This window comes from Coregonus clupeaformis, chromosome 13, assembly GCF_020615455.1.
Source record: "Coregonus clupeaformis isolate EN_2021a chromosome 13, ASM2061545v1, whole genome shotgun sequence".
Taxonomy (NCBI): Eukaryota; Metazoa; Chordata; class Actinopteri; order Salmoniformes; family Salmonidae; genus Coregonus; species Coregonus clupeaformis.
This window is the reverse complement of record NC_059204.1, coordinates 45,420,372-45,442,777: the sequence shown is the minus strand read 5'-3', so window position 1 is coordinate 45,442,777 and position 22,406 is coordinate 45,420,372. Positions and strand designations below refer to the sequence as shown.

The window sequence follows — 22,406 nt, the reverse complement described above, 5'->3', positions numbered from 1 at the left end:
AGCGGCGAATCAGTGAGGCAGCACCACCGTATAAGTGTTGACAGTAGGCCTGCAAGGAGTTATTCGCCTTTTTCGTGTCTGTCTGCTACGAGACTACGCCGAGGTTGTTCAGGCGCTCTGCCTGCAGACTAAGCGGGGTAAGATATGCCTATCCTTGTTGCACGTTAATAGGTCTATGACGTTGGGAAGAGGACGACGGGTTTATTTACATGTCATTGGGTTCATTACTGCAATCCTCTCACTTAATCGGTGCTCCGGTTTGCAAGCGATTTCCCTCAGCAGCCTTACCGTGATGGAGGAGGTTTCCGATAATATCAAAAGTAGTTGCCAATCAAGCCATGTTGACAACCGGCACTGCAGTGAATTGACAGAAGCTTATAAGACATGTCTGCAGAAGCCTATGGAGACCGACAACCTATATAGCGCCCTCGGGTTTGAGTCATACACTCTTAGGAAAAAAAGGTGATATCTAGCACCTAAAATGGTTATTTGGCAGTACCCAAAAGAGAACCCTTTGGGGTAAATCCTTTTGAATTCAATCACTTTTTGACAGCACCCCTTTTGATTTGAACAAAAACTTCCATACATTGTAGAAGGGCTCAAAGTTATTCTTTGGACGTGAATGCCAAAACATTCAAGAGATAAAGGTGCTCAAAGTTGACCTGTTTTGCATACCCCACCGGGCACAGACGTCAATTCTACGTTGGTTCAACGTAATTTCATTGAAAGGACACGGAAACAACGTTGATTCAACCAGAGTGTGCCCAGTGGGATGAGACATCAATGTCTTCATCACTGGAAAATATCAACGAGATTTATATAATTTAATAGCTTACAAACAGGGTTGTCAAACTTTTTTATAATTTCGTGAAAAAAAAGTTTAATAGAACATGTGACATTATTTTTTAACCTTTAACGTCAATTAGGCCTATCTAAAACTGCGTAAATATTCGCCTATGTTGCAGCTTAGAGCCTATTTTACATAATTCTGAGGTTTTTGTGTTGTGCCCGCCATCGGTTAAGGGTGGGTGTCATGTTTTGGCTGATAAATGTATTAAAATGGGAATAAAATTGAAATGTCAACTTTCAAATGGTACCACAAAGATGGGAATGTTGACTTGAATGGGGATATCTGTTTTAAATTATACCGTCAATCCTCCATATGAAACTTATTGAAATCATAGAAATATAGATCATAGAATAGACATGACCATTTAAGTTCAAATTCAACGTGGGTGGACCAGCGGCCAATATTTATGGTAGTAATTAGAAGTAAACATTTCAATTCAATTTACATTTTAATAGTGTAGCCTACCAACTAAATTGCAGTGGTCTGAAGAGATAGAATTCATAGAATGGACCTATTTCTATTATTTTAAATGTATTCAAGAGCATGTTGAGTCTCAACTGATAGCAGACACAACACAAAACCTCAGAGGATGTAAAGTAGGATCTAAGCTATAACATATGTGAATATGAAAAATATCTGAGTTTACACGTTTTTAGATAATTGACTTTAAAAGGATAAAAATGTACTTAATACAAAATATCTATAAATTATAAAATATTTTGACAACACTGTTTGTAAGCTTTTAAATGACATCAAACTCAACTGTTTATATTTCCCAGTGATGAAGATATGGATGTCTCAATGTATGGTGCACGAGGTATGCAAAATGGGTCAACTTTCAGCACCTTTATTTCCTGAATGTCTTGGCATTAAGGTAAAAAAAATTAACTTTCGAACCACTTCTTCCATGGGCAAACATGAATGGAAAGTTTTGTTTAAATCAAAAGGGATGTTGTCAAAAAGTGATTGAATTCAAATTGATTTACCTTTGAAGAACCCTTTTTGGTTCCAATTATAACCCTTTTGGTTCCAGGTATAACCTTTTTGGGTTCCATGTAGGACCCTTTCCACAGAGGGTTCTACATGGAACCCAAAATGGTTCTACGTGGAACCAAAAAGGGTTCTCCTATGGGGACAGCCGAATAACTGTTTTCTTCTAAGAGTGTAGCATAGATTACCTCTACAACAAACTTAGGCTATTTTACCTCAAGAAATGACTATCAGTGTTTTCTGCAATATCCTTTGGCAATCCTTTTACTGACATGACACCTTTTTAAGTGTTTTATGAGATTGCTGGACATGTTCTAGAGCCCTCAAACTCAACTCTGGACCTCGAAGCCAGTTCAACTGCTTTTTTCCCATTGTTCCCCTCTTATCAGGGACTGATTTAAACCTGGGACACCATGTGGATGCAATTCACTATCAGGTAGAACAGAAAAACAGCAGGCTTCGGACCTCGTAGGGTAAGAGTTGAGTACCCTTGTTCTAGAGTATTCAACCTTTGCTTTTGATCACTTTCATTTGCAGTGTGTGTTTTGGAACAAGCATCCTGGGCCAAATTATCCAAAAGATCAGAGAATGTGTATGAACTGATCATTCCCTTCTATAAGATTGACATATGATCCAAAACGAACACACAAAATGAAACTCTCATCGACCAGCATATGAAAATGCCAATGTGACTCCAGGGAAGGTGGGACAAACTTTTCAGACTGCATTTTAGAGATACTTTACATCATGAAACATGCATGTAAATTATATAGCCTACAGACTTAATTAGCGTAAGATTTGCTACTGAGTGAGAAAATGCAGAACATTCCTCTATTTTCAGAGGTGGATCTGTTTTCTGTGTTATTCTGCTTCTTTCACCCTTGTGCCCATGAAGATAAGTCATCCTGTTGTGGGGATAAGTCAACACTGTTATGGGGATGGTCAAAAGCATGAATCCAAATAATAAAATATCAAGGGACCATTGAACCAGTGTTCTTGTCCATCACAGTTCAAAATCTTTGGACTCATGAAGAAGACAAGTTAAGAAAATAATTTTGCCCATGAGAACATTCTTATGACAAGTGGAAGCAGAACACCAACCGAATATTTAAAGAAGTGTGTGTGTGTGTGTGTGTGTGTGTGTGTGTGTGTGTGTGTGTGTGTGTGTGTGTGTGTGTGAGAAAGAGAGAGCAAAAGCTGCCATGCCAAAGGAGGATGCACTAAATACAAACTTAGGGGAAAATAAATAAAACGTGAATGTTCTTTATCTCTTGTTGGCTCTGTACAAAATCAGCTACACATTTTAATCTTACCTTAGCACATTATAGTCTGATGTGTGAATCCAAAACGAGGCAGTGGGATAACTTAGTCGAAGGATAGAATCACATACAATAAATAAAAAATGCTGTGAAAAAAATCTCACAGAGGCCTCTGAACTGACGGACGAGAGAGCTAAACACGATCAAATATCCATGGAATTCTATTGTCGTTATTAAATAACTTGCTTATAGGTATGAGCAGTTCTCTAAGAACGTTTTATGGGTCCTGTTAGTTTGCAAATGAGACTGAAGCAATAAAACAATGTTTTTCAGCAACATCATGGCAGTTTCCTTTTCGATAGAAGTTTTCCTTCGGTCTACTTGTAGCCTGGACATTTTGATTAAACACATTTGTAAACAATTTGTAGGCTATGTTAACGTTTTTTAACTTGACGTCTGAGATAAGGCTATCCATTTTTTCAACAAATGTCCCGTCATACACGATTACTTTGCTCGAGCAACAGCGACAATTTTCATTTATTAGGGCTATTTTCCACTTTCATAAATAAATTACACGTTACACCCTCTGTCCAACAATCTGTAAAAAATAACCAAAGTGTTTGGGCTGTATGAAGCCAAATGAAAAACACTAAAGCAAAGTCTATTCAGGAATAATATTATTTTCACTGTGATGACACAAGACCAGTAATTGTTTGCTAAATAAACAATTGCAAATAGGCTAGATGAAGCATCTACCGCTCGTGTCAACATCACTTTTAAAATGAAAATAAATAAAATGTAATTTTGTTTATTTAATTTAGTTGACAATAGGCCTACATTGCACAGACACCCAGGTTTCAGTTTTCAAATGAATTGTGTCAGAGTAGGCTACAGGCCTACAAAGTTCCCATTGGCATTCAGGTATATATTGCCAAAATAAACATTTCCAGAACGAAACAATGTATATCATTCGATGGCCTGCATGTGGGCTAGACTAGAAAATGGAAGTATTGAATCTGTTTTATTTCTTGATAGATATTCGGTAGTTCTATAGGCCTGAAAGAGTCACAACATCATACATATCAAACGAAGATGTGTGTGGTCATATATTAATGTATTAAATACATTTGAATAAGAAGGAACTTAACAATCAAATCAGCATCTTATAATCGAAATATTAGATCCATTTAATTCCTTCCAATTGTTTTTGTCCCATAATGGTTACACTTATTTGTGTCCGTGTTCTTCCCTTCTAATACACATTTATTTTATTGCAACGTAAATCGCTGTGACTTTAGCATTTTCTGACAAATACATAGTTTAACACTTCCTTTACACCCTGACAATGGCAATAGCTATTTTTCACCAATGATACATCCATTAAAAAGGAACTTAAATTAATTAAATGTAAGTTTAAATCCAATAGAAAATAACATTATTCAGCAAATATAATTATGTAGCATTAAAATTTGTTTATTCGATTACACACGAGATAGAAGTTTTACTTTTGTTCAATAAAACATGCTATTTTACATAGGCTAACGATGGACTAGATATAGTTGCTACTTTTTTAATTCCCACAAGTTAGAAGACAATTAGCATATAAACAGATAACATACGAAAAACATAGTTCTGAAAGCTGTTCATTTGGACTGATGGACATACGATTTCATTTTACGACTAGGATAATAATAAGCTAAATAATAGGCTATAGGCCTACATATCGAGTTTTTGGCTCCCAGTTTAACAACTTCCATTTCAAATAAATAATAATAATATGTTATGTCAATTATCACATTTAAATATGTAAAATTGACATGTTAAGTTTAATTAAAATATAGCCAAAATGAACATTTGTCTCCAAGTTATTTGTGCAGTTTGGAGCTCGTGAGAACACTAGGCCTACTATTTTCGCATTCAAATCAAGAGACTTGGCTTTAATTTACAAAAAATAATATGATCAATGTAGGCCTATAGATCTGAGAAACGAGTAGGTATCATAAAAGTGCACACTCATGACATGTAGCCTATTTTCTAGTAGGCCTAACAAATACTCTATTTGGTAGGCTTGCTCTCTATTTGGTAGGCCTAACAAAACGAATGGTAACGCTAAGTCGACTACATTGACAGGAGTATGAAAGAAAGACTCACCCTATCACCATGACTGCGTCTCTGTCTCGGCCTAAATTGAATCATATCATCCCAAGGTCGAAACATGAAAGGTTGGTAAGGACAACTGTAATTGATGAATAAGCCAAACCGAGCCACTTAAATCAACAGACTGTCTTAGTAAACCTAGCAGCCGGAGTCTTGTTTTAGCCCATTACCGACCTGTGCCTGTGCAGGCAACGTTCTTGTATTTTGTTTCCAAATAGGGGGTTTCTCTCACAATACTTGTAATAGAGAAGCGGCTCAGGTTTCCAAATAGCACGAATCAAGGCTTTCAGATGGTAACAGTGAAGGTCAATTAGTAGGCCTACATTGGATAGAGTAACAACGTGTGAAATATAATTGGTGTGAAACCAAATAGCTAAGTATAATAGATGGTGCAGAGTATTTGCACGCCGCAAGGGCAACCCTAACCCATGTATAGCCTAATGTAAAATGTTGCCTTGAATGTGAGCCTCTGGACTGGATTGTAGCCACCATAAGCTGTCAGCATTCTATGTATGGCTTGTGGGAAACAGAGTTCTTCGTTTTTATTTCACCCCTGCTTTGTCCCCATCTTTTCCCATTTCCCATTGCATCATAAAAACATACACAACACATTCGCAAACATAAGACAATACCCAACAGTGCAATAAACGAGTAATAACCCCAGTTATTGAGGAATAATAGGCCTACATGTTTTTCCATTAGTAAAGGTAAGCCCTTTTTACGCATATGATTTTACTCATTCATGTTTTACGCATACGATTCAAGTAAAATACCAAGCTTTACTGCACTTCTGGATTGCTCTTCATCCAATTTGATTGTCAAAATAATAACTTCGATTTCAGTTTTGAAGTGGTAAGCTTGCATCAAACAAAATAGCCTGAGCATTTAGACGGTGATGAAAAACGGCTATTCATTTATGAATGCGCCACGACTGTATTTAGGCCTAAAGGATAATATAGAATTTCCACTTTGAGGCGGTCTCGATAGATATTGTTCTTGTATTTCCCTCTGTGTAGATCTCGCGAGAGTGGTGGCGTGGCTGGCTGGCTGTGGGGTTGCAGTAGACAGAGGGAGAAGGCAGGCAGGCAGCATCATGGCGGACAGAGACAGTGGAAGTGAGCAGGGAGGAGCAGCCACGGGCCCGGGCGTTGGTTCCATGCACCCAGTGACAGGAGGGGCGGGCTCGGCTTCCGGGCTGCAGCACGAGACGCAAGAGCTAGCGTCGAAACGGGTTGACATTCAAAACAAACGTTTCTACCTGGACGTGAAGCAGAACGCAAAAGGCCGCTTCTTGAAGATAGCCGAAGTCGGGGCCGGGGGAAACAAGAGCCGCCTCACTCTCTCCATGTCAGTGGCAGTAGAGTTCCGTGACTACTTAGGGGACTTCATCGAACATTATGCCCAATTAGGTCCTAGCAATCCGGACATCGCACAGGATGAGCCGAGGCGAGCACTTAAAAGCGAATTCTTGGTCAGGGAGAATCGGAAGTACTACATGGATCTGAAAGAGAACCAGAGAGGCCGGTTTCTGAGGATTCGACAGACCGTGAACCGGGGGCCCGGTTTGGGATCCACGCAAGGCCAGACGATTGCTCTTCCTGCCCAGGGACTTATTGAGTTTCGTGACGCTTTGGCCAAACTCATTGACGACTACGGAGTAGATGACGAACCTGCGGAGTTGCCGGAGGGGACCTCCTTGACCGTGGACAACAAACGCTTTTTCTTCGACGTGGGCTCCAATAAATACGGAGTGTTCATGAGGGTAAGCGAGGTGAAGCCAACATACCGCAACTCTATCACGGTGCCCTACAAAGTGTGGTCAAAATTTGGGAATACGTTCTGTAAATACGCGGAGGAGATGAAGAAGATCCAGGAGAAACAGCGGGAGAAAAGGGCATGTGAGATGCAGCAACAAGAGGAGATGCATGCTGATGATGCGGACGAGGATTGATATAGCGCAAAAACATGCAAAAAAAAGTAATCAAAATAACAAAAAGAGAAATTATAATTAAAAACTTTACTGTAAAAAGAAAGAGATCTAAAGATTTAACTGTAACTGTTTAACTCCAAGGGAGCACCACCCACAAAAAAGAAACCTACACAAACTGACAGTAATGACATGTTGTCACCCATCGCTGGATGTTACCCACTTATCCACCATTAATACAGTAAGCGGCTGCTAAACAAAGTAATAACATTATATATGAACCGTGTTTCCTACTTGATGACAGATGATAAAGAACTGAGTGTTTATTTCCCTTATTAACCAATACCTTTTGTACACGTTAAAGCTATTATAAAAAGTGTTTGCAATTTTCAAATGGAATTATTGCCGAGTTATAGAAAGTGAGCTAATGACTTCAGCACAAATCAGATATTTTAGTTTTTTTTTAACCAAAATGTAAAACCTTTTTAAAGGGTTGTCATTGTGTACTTGCCACCCTATTTACCTTTACCTGTGAGTAGAGATGTGTTTACACAAATCATAAATGTATGAGGGCTAGGCCTGCATAGGAATTTTGTTTAGATGTCATGCAGTCTGAAAAAGGTACATAGGCAATGTCATGCAAGGAAATAAGTGCTCACTCTCTCTTGTGCATTGCATTGCATCAAACTCGAACACATTGAACTGGTCAATGGAACTCGACATGAATACCTTCAAAAGGAATATAACTGTTGTAACTTTTGTTTGAAATTGAAGTTGTCGTCATGCAGATTGGTATACTATAGACTACCTTTGTGTCTCGTTGTCATGCAATGTGTTTTTTAGAAAGGTACTCGTCTTAGATTAAGGAAGTGCAGTGACAACATGCAGCAAATGACATGACAAGTGCTTGAGAACAGCATATTTGTAAAATAGAGCACTCAACCCTGCTAGCACCACCTAATTGGCTTCATGGTCTATTGAGTGCTAAAACAAAAAGTAAAGCATGGTTTTGTGAATCTGAAATGTATGTCAATGTCAGCACTTATGGAACAGAGGTTTTCTGTTGGGGAATTTGACACACAAAGGAACAGAAAATATCAGTCAACCAATAGGATGCCAAGGTGCCAATGAGTTTTGTTGCTGCATGTTTACCTGTACAAAGCCTGATGTTAGTTTTCCAACATTGTGGCTCAAGGACCTCTCTCCAAGCTGGTTTTCATCCCTGACAATGCTCAACTCTTTAGCTTGAATGCTGGTATGACTCTGGATATCTCATCAAGTTTTATAAACCTTGTCAGTTTCCAAAGAAGCTGGCAATAAATCAGACCATGACAAATGTACCTTAGTATTCAGTGGAAAGATCACTTGGCAGATTGGAGTGAAAAGCAGCAGGCCTAACTGTCCTTGAGCCCCCTGATTGGCGCTACTGGTGTTAATGATACCCAAATGGGTGTGTCCTCTTCAGCATATTAACAACCTGGTGCCTTACACACTCCGCATGCTTACATGCTGGCCTGGTGCTTTGGATCATGGCTTGGGTTATTCTTTTCCCCATGTATTCCCCGGTATGCCACAGCATAACTTGTGGTGCTAAAGAACCCTAAAGAAAAGGGGCAGATTACTAAGCGTTTTCTGCAACCTTCCTCCCCCTTCCCCAACCTCACTCCCATCCCCAAGCCATCCAGGTATCGGCCTACATGTAAGCATGGAAGGGGGTGGTCACCTAGAAGACGATGCAGAGAAACCTGCTCTTCACAGGCCCAGCCCGGTGAGGTGGAGCGGAGAGCAGGGGCTGACTGGAAACATCACTGTGGACTGGATTCAGAACGCTTGTTGGAGCCCCCCTTGTGATATTCTCTGTGTGTAGTTCTACGACTTGGGCAGTAATGTGTAATTTGTAAGTTGCTAAAGACCTCAATTACAGGGGAGTAGTAAGCATGTCTTATTTTGTTTTAGTTTTTTGTTTGAACTTTTCAATGTTATTTCACATTATTTGTAATTTTGAATGTTTTTTTGCTCACAACGGATATTTTCTTTTTTCTTTTCAGTGCAACATTTCATTACTGTGTGCAATATCGTATGTGCCAATGGTGGCAATATATGTATATCAATTAAATATATGATTAATATTTGAAAGCATGTGGCTGAATTCCATGTTTATTTCTCTTCAAGGTTTTATATGCCTTTATCTGCACTTAAACAAAGGTCTGGGAGGAGAAATCAATCTAACAAAGCAAGCTTCATCCTGCCTGATGAGGGCAAAACCGACGCAATAACATTCACACTAACTAACATGCTGAGGATGAGGAATAGTATCGTCTGTCTCATGGGCCTCTATCACCTCTCCCTCTGGCTTGGGAAGAGTGAAGTGATGGGGTGGGGTGATTGTAGGGGCTGAGAATATATGTTGAGTTTTGGTTAAAAGGGAAAGCAGCATGCAGCCATGTTTCCTGATTTGATTTAAAACGGTGCTTTGGTACCGGTACGATACTTATGAAGGTGTATGGTGAACTCCTGTCTTCAGTGGTTGTTTGTAGCACATTGCTTTCCTAGCTGGATGAAATGTCTGACCAATATTTGTTTGAAATGATCTCAACAAGGAATGTCTTTTTTTCTCTCATGTTGCTTCCCTTTTCAAAGACGATTATGGATTAACTCATTCGGTGGTGATGCATCGAATATCATTTATGCACATTTTACAAATTGTAATAAAATTTTAATACATTTAATTTACCCACATCTGACAAATGTATCTTCAATATGTATGTGCTTTTTCTCATGAGGTTCTCTCTTGTAACAAATGGCAATGTAGGATTGCCAAACTGGGCAGGGTTTTTCTACTCACTGTCTAATTGGGTTATGAATATTGGTAACCTCCAGAAACGCTCTTCAATCAGATAAAACTGTATCATGTGGCCTATTTCATGTTTCTGATTATTTACTTACTATGTAAAAATTGGTTATATGGTTGGCAGTGCTTTTTGATATGCATTTTGTGTTTGATCCTAGAAGGATTCTGTCTTTTTCGTTTTGCCAAACTAACACTCACAGCTCAATGTTCTATCACCATGTGTAGTAGCTAATTGGTTCTATGTTTCCATGTCATGAGCTCACAGCTTCCAACTGTAACCACCTGATTTGGAATTGACAGCACATACTGTATGTCATAATCCTAACTTGAAATCTGCACACATCTCAAATGTGTGTGCAGACCTCCCATTAACATCAATGTGCGATTTGAAGTCAGAAGGGAACAATTGAGTGCTTGAATCTATAGATTTTGAATATATTTGTCACTGCTGGCTTACTAGAGCAACCACCACCTGCACTGCCAGTGGAGAGACTAAAACATGCTACTGATTTCAGATTTGTAGGGTTATGAGAAGCTTCAGGACTAGCACTGATATGTATTATTTGGTATTTTATTAGGATCCATATTAGCTGTTGCAAAAGCAGCAGCTACTCTTCCTGGGGTCCACACAAAGCATGAAACATGACAGAAGTTAGAACAGAAGGAGACCTGCTATTTGAGATGCAAAGGCCATGTAAACATTGAAATATAACACAAAGAAAGGTACAGGTCACAGGAGGTTGGTGGCACCTTAATTGGGGAGGATGGGCTCGTGGTAATGGCTGGAGCAGAATTAGTGGAATGGTATTAAATACACCAAACACATGGTTGATGCCATTCGCTCCGTTCCAACCATTAATTATGAGCTGTCCTCCCCTCAGCAGCCTCCACTGGTATGGGTATGTATTTACATTGCCTGCCCAGTATGTTTAGTCAAATTCATTATTCATTGACCCAAAAGGGCCATGTGGCCTACTTCTAGGAGGGCAAACTCAACACTGCTACAGTGGCAATATTTATGATTTCTATGATGACAAACACATTCACGTCTACTGCAGTAAACTACAGAGTGATACATGTTGCATGTTGTGCTGGCACTAGTCAGCTTGTGCTTTTGGCCAGCAGGTGTCTCTATCTAACCAATCCACAATCTTCATAGTGACATGGATGTCTCATGTCTGGTGACTCACTCTTTTGAACCAATTGGTGTCAGAAGTGGGATGGCGTGCAAGGAGGCCATTGAAGTGTCCCATCGGGATAGTATGATGGACTTGTGGGGACTAGCTTCTGATGGAAGGGGATAGAGTAGCAACCTCAGTACAACAGGGACCTCGACAAGACAAGAGGTCTGAGCCTCTTGGTTGAATGTTTAAACTGTTGGACTGACAGTCACAGGGACCTGTCGGGTGCAAGTCCCAATCGGGCTACCTCCACATTTGCTACAATATCATAAGGACAAATGGAAATGGTAGATGAATTGCAAAGACTTGCCCTTATCATAACTCAAATTCAACTGCATTACAGTAGTCATTCCACGTCCCTTTTTGATGAGTGAGGGAAATGGACCAATGCTGCCCAAAAGCTCAGTCTTAACGCAAATATGCCTCGCTTGCGATACGTTTTTGGAAAAAATTGGAACTTAACTTTCATATGAGCGGGAAATAATGGTGGATGAAATGGGAGCGTAAGGTGAGAGGATGTTTCCTAACCAATGATATGTGTTAACCCTATATGACTGACAGGGGTGAAGTTTAAGCCACCACGCAGCGCAGCCATTTTGGTAGCTATAGAACTGTTCATTTTGGCACCATTTTTTAGATTTAGTCTTAGTCATTTTAACTAAAATATAATTAATTCTTAGTCACATTTGTCATTTGAATAATGATTTAGTCTAGCTGTCAAAATGACGAAAACAGTGGGCCATTTGCGTCAACTAAATGCCATTTGATTTTATTCACATTACATTTGTATTCCCTCATTAACCTATAGTAAACATAAATCACTGACTTCCATGTCCACAAACATACATAGCCTTGTCCTAACAACATATTTCCTATAATTCCTATAATAACATATCCTATTCTCTTCCCAACAGCAGAAATATGACAAACACTAGCTATGTTTCCATCCAGTTGGCAACAGATTTTCATGCAAATATTCTAAAATCTGCATAAATAAAATTAGCATTTTCCCACCAGAGATAAATCTGTGCGTGATGACATAGTGCACATAAATATCACTTTTGCAGTTAAATTCCCATGTACCGAATAAAAAATACAAGTTAAATGGGTTTCCATTGGATATTCAACTCTACTGATGGTTTTGCCCCTCAAAAAAATTGCATTATATAGGGAGTGTGCCCACTCTGGTATTGGCACGTGCGCTCTAGCCAACAGCTGGCAGATACAGTGCGGGTATAGCCTACATGATGAGATGAATATGGACAAAACAGCTAGATTAATTTAATTTGTCAAACGGCAGCCAAGCATCGATCATCATGTGACCAGAATAAGACCCTCGATATTTATTGAAAATTTGCATCAAGCTCATCACGCTTGCACTTTCACCACCCTGTTAAATTCATAACTGATTTCATCTGCTTAATAAACTGCATGCTTTCCCGAGTCGTAGTGGGAGGACCACACAACATGTCATCGCATGACTCCAAGTTGACTTCGATATGATGGTTATTATATCAATATTTGTGCATAACTGTTTCCACCTCCATTTGTCGCATAATTAATTTGACCATCATAAAAAGATCCCACCTCGTCTAGCTGTTTTGTTTTGTCGACATTTGTTAAGTTTACTGACAAATTTGCTGTTTTCCATCAGGCCTGGAGTGATAAAAAAAAAAAATCCTATATGTACTTTACTCAAATAAAAAGGTTGAATGGAAACCTGGTTATATACAGTGCATTCGGAAAGTATTCAGACCGTTTGACTTTTTCCACATTTTGTTAAGTTACAGCCTTATTCTAAAATTGATTAAATTGTTTTTTTTCCCCCCTCATCAATCTACACACAATACCCCATAATGACAAAGCAAAAACAGTTTTTTTGAAATTTTAGCAAATGTATTAAAAATGGAAATATCACATTTACCTGTATTCAGACCTTTACTCAGTACTTTGTTGAAGCACCTTTGGCAGCGATTACAGCCTTGAGTCTTCTTGAGTATGACGCTACAAGCTTGGAACACCTGTATTTGGGGAGTTTCTCATATTCTTCTCTGCAGATCCTCTCAAGCTCTGTCAGGTTGGATGGGGAGCGTCGCTGCACAGCTATTTTCAGGACTCTCCAGAGATGTTCTATCGGCTTCAAGTCCGGGCTCTGGCTGGGCCACTCAAGGACATTCAGAGACTTGTCCCGAAGCCACTCCTGTGTTAGCTTGGCTGTGTGCTTAGGGTCGTTGTCCTGTTGGAAGGTGAACCTTCACCCCAGTCTGAGGTCCTGAGCGCTCTGGAGCAGGTTTTCATCAAGGATCTCTCTGTACTTTGCCGTTTATCTTTGCCTCGATCCTTTGCATCCCCACAGCATGATGCTGCCACCACCATGCTTCACCATAGGGATGGTGCCAGGTTTCCTCCAGATATGACGCTTGGCATTTAGGCCAAAGAGTTCAATGTTGGGTTCATCAGACCAGATAATCTTGTTTCTCATGGTCTGAGAGTCTTTAGGTGCCTTTTGGCAAACTCCAAGCGGGCTGTCATGTGCCTTTTACTGAGGAGTGGCTTCCGTCTGGCCACTCTACCATAAAGGCCTGATTGGTGGAGTGTTGCAGAGATGGTTGTCCTTCAAGAATGATGGAGGCCACTGTGTTCTTGGGGACCTTCAATGCTGCAGACATTTTTTGGTACCCTTCCACAGATATGTCCTCGACACAATCCTGTCCTGGAGCTCTACGGACAATTCCTTCGACCTCATGGCTTGGTTTTTGCTCTGACATGCACTGTCAACTGTGGGACCTTATATAGACAGATATTGTCCAATCAATTGAATTGACCACAGGTGGATTCCAATCAAGTTGTATAAACATCTCAAGGATGATCCATGGAAACAGGATGCACCTGAGCTCAATTTTGAGTCTCATAGCAAAGGGTTTGAATACTTATGTAAATAATCTATTTTTAATTTTTAATAAATTAGCTAAAATTTCTGAAAACCTGTTTTTGCTTTGTCATTATGGGGTATTGTGTGTAGATTGATGAGGATTTTTAATTTATTTAATCCATTTTAGAATAAGGCTGTAACGTGACAAAATGTGGAAAAAGTCAAGGGGTCTGAATACTTTGCGAATGCACTGTATAAGAATATATAACAATTATCTGGCCATGTAAATTCCTAATAATTCAGCCACATAGACATTACATACAAAACAAACAGACACACAGGAGCGCAGCGAGAGAGAGTAGTAAAGGACCAGTTGGCAAAGTAGTAGGCTATAGGTTGCACCTCCATCACTCTGTCACTCCCATCCACAGTTTTTATGCAAGTTAAGTCATGCCATATATAAAAAAAATCTTGACAGTAGTGATGGAAACAGGAAGTTTCGGTACAATTTTATAAATGCCAACAGCTCATTTGTACATTTGACATGGCTGAATATTTTGTGTCAGTAAAATTAATTATGCGAGAAATGGCGGTGGAAACGCCTTTATGCGCAAATATTGATATAATAACCATCATATGGAAGTAAACTTGGAGTCACAAGATGATATGTTGTGTGGTCCTCCCACTACGACTCGGGAAACCATGCAGTTTATTAGGCTACAGATGACATAAGTTATGACGAACTTCACAGGGTTGTGAAAGTGATGAGCTTTATGTTCCTTTCCAATAAATATCGAATATCTTATTCTGGTGACATGATGATTGATGCTTGCCTGCTGTTTGTCAAATAAAAATATTTTAGCTCTTCTCCATAATAATCTCTTCATGTAGACAAGCCTACCCTCACAGCCTACCCACACTGTATATGTTGTTGGCATCGCATGTGCCAAGACCAGAGTAGGTACATCTGCTATTTAACACAACAGTTTTTGTGACAAAACTATCAGTAGAGTGGAAAATGCGATGGAAACACATTCAACTTTAGATTTTTATTTGGTACATGAAAAGTTAAAACGAAAAAGTAAATTTTGTGTGTACTACGTCATCACGCACTGACTTTTATCTGCAACAAGTCCGTTTGGTGGAAACACACCACTGGTGGGAAAATGCGCATATTTTCTTTATGCAGATTTTTGAATATTCGCATGAAAATCTGTTGCCAATTGGATGGAAACCTAGCGACTGCCATTGTTATCAACGTTCCACAGACGCGGCAGCCACATTAATGTCCAAAAGTAGAACGGGGGCTAATGACTTTGAACTTGAGTTAATGGCCGTTTCGCCCAGTGATGTAGTCGAGTCTCTAGGCCTCGAGTCCAAATCGAGTCCCAAGTCCCCTGTGCTCGAGTCCGAGTCCAAGTCCGAGTCACCAATGGTCGAGTAACGAGACCCTATGACTGAAGTCCAAATCCCCGTGCTCAAGTCCTTGTCCAAGTGCTCAAGTCTGAGTCACTCGCCCACATTAACTCAAAATAAAGTGATTTACCCAGTCAGATGTAGTGTAGTAGAACGAGGGATTTAGTCAATAAATAGTTTGTTGTTCATTTTCCTTTCTTTCTGTGCCACCAAATGTTTGCATATAGGCTATTGTTAATGTTGGCGTGGCCACGTTCAGTTGCAAAACGTTCTCGAACGTTGCCACGTTCAGTTGCAAAACGTTCTCGAACGTTGCAGATAGAAAATCCTGAATAGAGCCAACATTATTCCTTATTTAAAATGTGAGGCATGTTTGTTCTACATAGCATATTTCTATCTGAACATTCCAAAACGTTGCTTCCTGCTGAATGCGCCCCAGATTATTAGCTATAGTTAGCTAATGAGGTAACATGACCTAACAAGTTGTAGCCTAAACAAACGGTCCGCAAGAAGCCTAGTTTTACTTTATGAATGTTAAATGTGGCCCGCCAATGCACGATAGAAAGAAAAAAACGTCGCTTCAGTATTATGGGTCATATCTTTTGAACGTTAATGGCTAACCACTGGGCCCAGATGTCAGTTCAACATATAGTTTTGATTTACATTTACGTCATTTAGCAGACGCTCTTATCCAGAGCGATTTACAGTTAGTGCATACATTATTTTATCATACTGGCCCCCCGTAGGAATCGAACACACAACCCTGGCGTTGCAAACACCATGCTCTACCAACTGAGCTACCTCCCTGCCGGCCATTCCCTCCCCTACCCTGGACGACGCTGGGCCAATTGTGCGCCGCCCCATTGGTCTCCCGGCTACGGCAGAGCCTGGATTCGAACCAGGATCTCTAGTGGCACAGCGAGCACTGCGATGCAGTGCCTTAGACTACTGCGCCACTCGGGAGATAACATTTGGTTGAGTTGTCAACTAACGTGAAATCAACAAAAATGTCACCATGTCATTGGATTTAGGTTAAATGTTGGGTGAAAAAAAGCAACAATTCCCTTAAATTGATTACTTTTGCTAATCCAATCAGTTCTCCACGTTGATTCAACGTCAACACACATATTTTTTGGGTTGAAATGATGTTGAAACAACGCTGATTCAACCAGTGGGTAGCATCAAGTAGTTTTCTCTGAGGAAAAGAGGGAGACTACTACTTGGGCTACAGAACTTGGCTATGAAATGCAGTGGGGAAAGTGTGAGGGTTGAGCGAGACTACAAATTCAAAAAGGTTTCTATACTCAAGGGAGAGAAACATAGCTAGACTGTTGTTTTACTATTAAACTTAATGCTGCTATTGTTTTTAATTTTGTAAAGCAGCTTGTGTTTCTTAACCAGGTATCTAACCAACCTGGTCTCAGAACCTTTCGTATTATTCTGTACATAAATCCGAGACACTCCATTTTTTATGATATGTTACATTTCGTATGGTATGTATTAATTTGTATAATAATAATAATAATATGCCATTTAGCAGACGCTTTTATCCAAAGCGACTTACAGTCATGCGTGCATACATTTTAGTGTATGGGTGGTCCCGGGGATCGAACCCACTACCCTGGCGTTACAAGCGCCGTGCTTGGATAGCTGATGCTGTTTAAATTTGTGGTTGTCCATCACCCATTTCGTCTGATATGTTCCGAATTACAATTTGTATTATATACTGAACAAAAATATAAACGCAACCTGCAACAATTTCAATGATTTTACTGAGTTACAATTCATATGAGGAAATCAGTCAATTGAAATAAATTCATTAGGCCCTAATCTATGGATTTCACATGACTGGGAATACAGATATGCATCTGTTCGTCACAGATACCTTAAACAAAATGGGCCTCACAGTGGGCCTCAGGATCTCATCACGGTATATTTGTGCATTCAAATTGCCATCGATAAAATTTAATTGTGTTCGTTGTCCGTAGCTTATACCTGCCCATACCATAACCCGACCGCCACCATGGGGCACTCTGTTCACAACATTGACATCAGCAAACTGCTCGCCCACACGACGCCATACACGTGGTCTGCGGTTGTGAGGCCGGTTGGACGTACTGCTTCTCGTTCTCTTAAACGACGTTGGAGGCGGCTTATGGTAGAGAAATGAACATTAAATTCTCTGGCAACAACTCTGATAGATGTTCTTGCAGTAAGCATGCCAATTGCATGCTCCCTCGAAACTTGAGATGTCTGTGGCACTGTGTTGTGTGACAAAACTTCACATTTTAGAGTGGCCTCTTATTGTCCCCAGCACAAGGCGCACCTGTGTAATGATCATGCTGTTTAATCAGCTTCTTGATATGCCACACCTGTCAGGTGGATGGATTATCTTGGCAAAGGAGAAATGCTCACTAACAGGGATATAAACAAATTTGTGCATAGCATTTGAGAGAAATACACTTTTTGTGGGTATGGAACATTTCTGGGATCTTTTATTTCAGCTCATGAAACATGGGAACAACACTTTACACGTTGCATTTATATATTTTTCAGTATAATTGTGCTTATCTTTTAAGTTCTCAATCTCTCCAAAAACTCTTGTCTAGTCCACTTAGTCAGATTTTAGTCACAGAGAATCTTGTCTCGTTTTAGTCAACTGAAATGAAAAATAATTTTCAGTTAGTTAATCGGTTTTTCTGGGTCTATTTAGTCAGCTATAGTCTCGCCAATTGCCACTTTTTCAATAGGTATTTCACAAATATTTTAGTGACTATTTTTGTTGACCAAATTAACACTGCTATAGAAATGCATTTATTAATGTCTACATTAGTTTATGACAAGCATTCTATTACAGACACCTTAATGAATACTTAAAAATTATATGAACTGAACTGAACATGAAAATAAAAACAAACAAATAAATACTGTATAATTCCATTAATTCCTATGGAGGACTGCTCCTTCTGGGGAGTGCCAATATGGCTGACCGATGGCATCAAAGCCTCTCATTGTCCATTACATAGCATCAGCCATCCAGGGTTTATATACATCATTGGTCGTAACTTTAGGCCATGTGAAAACACAGCCGGGTGCAACTTTGCTAAACTGCATATCTTTTTTTTTCTTCATTTTAAGTCATTTAGCAGACGCTCTTATCCAGAGCGACTTACGGGAGCAATCAGGGTTAAGTGCCTTGCTCAAGGGCACATCGACAGATTTTTCACCTAGTCGGCTCAGGGATTAGAACCAGCAACCTTTCGGTTACTGGTATAACGCTCTTAACCACTAAGCTACCTGCCGCCCATATAGTAAGTGTATCTTTTGTATTTGTAATATTTTTTATCGCTGGTATGAAAGTTAAAGGGGGGCTGAACTTCCTGATTTCGCCTCATTTTTTGGCTTGGTCAATAAGAAATGCAGCGGCCATGACTGAAACCAAACGATAGTTGTCTTGGGGGGGGTAGTTTAATGTGGGTGTGTCTGTGTCTTCACACGTGGTAAGCATTTTGTACATTCACTCTGCCAAAACAGTGCAGAGTTAGTCACACACCCTTCTAGATAACTTGAATCCGTCTAATCAGGTCTTGTGTCTTGAAGTCTAGCCACACTCTTGAGCCAATTAGCATCAGCCTGCCTATGTGCAACTGTGACAAAATTGGTTTGATGTTGGAAAGCCTATCCCTTTGGCTAGTTAGGGACCATCAATAAATTACACAATGTAAATGGGACAATATTTTCATGTTGCACATCTTTTAGTTGTCTCATTAAATGCTAATTAATATTTGTATATGAATTTCTACAGTTTATAGTTGGTTTGAGGTTTTTAAGTCATTGAAATTTGGAGCTATTAACCTTTTAAAATATTGTCCCATGTACATTGTGTAATTTTATTGATGTTCCCAACTAAACCCCATAGGGATATCTAACAGAGTACCACAGTATGATTCATAATACCCATAAAACCTATGTGTCAAACAAGGAAATGGTTCCAATCATTTTTCCACCATTCATTTTTCCTATAGGGCATTTTAGAAACACGTAAAATAAAGTCTGTGTTTCGTGTAGGCTTACCCTGGCGTGACGTTTTGATAACCGTGTAAATCTCTATAAATAGACAGAACTCTGGTGAAATAAACCGTTTTGTCATCATAATGCTTGGCACTGGCACCATAATGTAAAAATGCATAGAGTAAAATTAATCAGAGAAGGTGATGGATGATAGATGGAATGGCGTCAGGTCAGTCAGTGTTGAGCGACTGGGAAAAGGCTACAGAGACAAGCGGGAACCACACTAACTTCTGTTATGAGTGTGGGGACGCACTGCCTCAAGCTAAGGTGGAGGACACAGCCTTCTGTTATGAGTGTGGGGACGCCCTGCCTCAACCTAAGGTGGAGGACACAGCCTTCTGTTTCGAATGTGTGGAATGGAAGAGGAAAAATAAAAAGGTGTTGAAGAGAGTGAGGAAAGAAGAGGTTGACTTTGAATTTGAGGACGATGGCAATAAAAAGGGTGATGGGGTGTCGAAGAAGACTGGTGGCAAGTACAGAGTAAGAAGTACGCCAGACTGAGTTCTGGAAGTGAAATGGAAGTGAATAAGGCCGATTTAAGGGAGGTTGAAGGTGTGGCGAAGAGCTCAGAGTCCGAGCCTTGTATTGATGGACATGATAAAGAAGAATCTGGTCCAATAGGAGTGACATTTTGGGAGAAAATGGATCCTTGGCTTTTGGCAGATCCATTTATGGTTTCAGGGTGGGTGAGTAAGGATTTGGGTGCAGTTGAATCAGTGAGGGTAACTCGTAGTGGACTTGTGATATTTGTTTGTGTTTCTTCTGACCAGAGGGATCAGGCGCTCTGTGTCACGCAACTTGACTCAAGATCTGATTCTTGCTTTGCTCTTACAAACAGGGTGCCAGTGAAAGGAGTGCTCCATGGGGTAGCATTAAGTGTGGAGATGGGTGTTACAGGTGCCATGTTTATGGTTATGTTGCAGCAGTGTGTAACAGGGAGATTCCAAGATGTGGGAAGTGTGCAGGAGGGCATGGGACAGAGGAGTGTGTAGTGTCGGTGAAAAAAGTTGTGTGTGTCAACTGTAGGGGTGCCGGTGCAAGAGAGGCAGGTTGAGGTGGCCAGGGCCAGAGTAGTACAGAAGGTGTCGTATGCTGAGGCAGTGAGGAAAGTAGAGGAGGATGGGTCAAGGGTGAGAGATCCTGAGAGTAATGCTCCTTTAGTACATTATTGGGGCTAGGGAATCAGGGGAGGATGGATTTCAATTCAGATTTCAATCTTCTAAAAAAATCAAAGATTGTTCTCCATCCTCCCCTCATTCAGAATCTACAATTTTCATTGTCATGGCATACTTGGTTAAATAGCTATTGACAAGGGAAACCCAATATATCCAATATAAAACTAAACCTTACCTTGGTGCCTAACCGAACCATATCGATTACCACAGTATAATACCCATAAAACCTAGCGGTCAAACAAGGAAATGGTTCCAGGCCTACAAGAAATACAGCCCTTATTTTAAGTGTTTCTAAAATTCCCTATGGGAAAAATGAATGGTGGGAAAACTATTGGAACCATTTCCCTATTATGACACCTGCACTGTGGGACTCTATACCTACTTAAACAATACTTTCCTGTGGATATTTTGTCTCAAATTTCGAGTAGCTGAAGAACAAACCTCACAGATAACCAGTACAGTAAGTTTAAATGTAATTTTATTCAACATTCTGGCATGTAAGGTACATTTACACGATTTTGCAGGCATTCATTTCAGGTTGTATATGCAATTAATTGTGTATTAGAGCCTGATTAATCAGACTACCTCCAAGCGTGGTCGGCTGAGTTTTGAAATTTGGAGCGCCATAGTCAATTAGATAGCCACAAACTTTTTAGTTGCCCGATATTATGACTTCTGCACTCCTTTTAAAGAGGCTTTCCTTTCGAAATATAAGGTTTCTAGAAGTTATACTATCTTTGTGATGATCCTGAGAAATGTGATTGATTACTTGCTAATAATCTCATTGACCAGACACTTCTGCCCATGCACAATCGGGGGACGAATGGTACTTTCAAGACAACTGGGAACTAGAAAAAAAGAGGTCAAATCGTGACGTCAGTGATCTTCAAGGTCGGAGAAGTCAGAGCTCTACTGCCCCATTCATGTCATGTCGGGAACTCCTAAATATGACCTTCCTACTGGGAAAAATGCACGTGAATGCCCCTCCAACTTGTAATTCCAATTATGAAACTTGGTTATGATATCGGGACCCACTGGCATAGCGCAGTTTATCTGTACCCCCGCAAAGCCCACCAAAAAATCAAATGCGTTAGCCACTCAAGAGTATAGGCTACCGATCGCTGTCCATGGTTCTGAAATTGCCATTTCTACACAGCTGCCTATCGATGGGCTATCAGATTATGTGGTGCTATTGCTTGTAGTAACCTATATTATTGCTTCAATGGACACATGTTTATTTTTGTTTGTTCGTTATTTTCTCATAAGCCTAACATTTGTTTCAAGAAGCTATAGGCCTACGGTGTCGCAATGCTGTTATTTAGAATACTGGCTGGCGGCAATATTGTATTTACTTGTTCAGTAATTAAAGTGGGAAATTAAAACATTGCAGATTGTGAAATGAATTTTCCATGCAACAGCGTACTAATCAGTAACTATTAGATTTGCTTTAGGCCTGTAGCCTACCTCAGCGGTCCTCGCGCTCTATCGCAGCTTGGATAGAAAGTGTGTGCTGCGTAAAACCAGTCTTGATGCCAAATAATACAATCAGTCCACCGTCAAAACAATAGCTTACTAGGGATTGTTTCATTATGCAGACAACGCAGTCTAGCCTATCTATAGCTATATACAGTATTTAGCTGGTAGACTATTTATATTA

General features: G+C 40.0%; 1 protein-coding gene across 1 annotated transcript; it reads left to right on the top strand.

The window, feature by feature from the left end:
* Positions 1–4: 4 nt before the first annotated feature.
* LOC121579597 (transcriptional activator protein Pur-alpha) lies at positions 5–9,322 on the top strand. The gene is made up of 2 exons (XM_041894337.2): positions 5–137; positions 6,273–9,322. Exon 2 carries the CDS (start codon positions 6,350–6,352, stop codon positions 7,205–7,207), a length of 858 nt encoding a protein of 285 aa, XP_041750271.1. The 5' UTR covers positions 5–137; positions 6,273–6,349; the 3' UTR covers positions 7,208–9,322.
* The last annotated feature ends 13,084 nt before the right edge of the window (positions 9,323–22,406 follow it).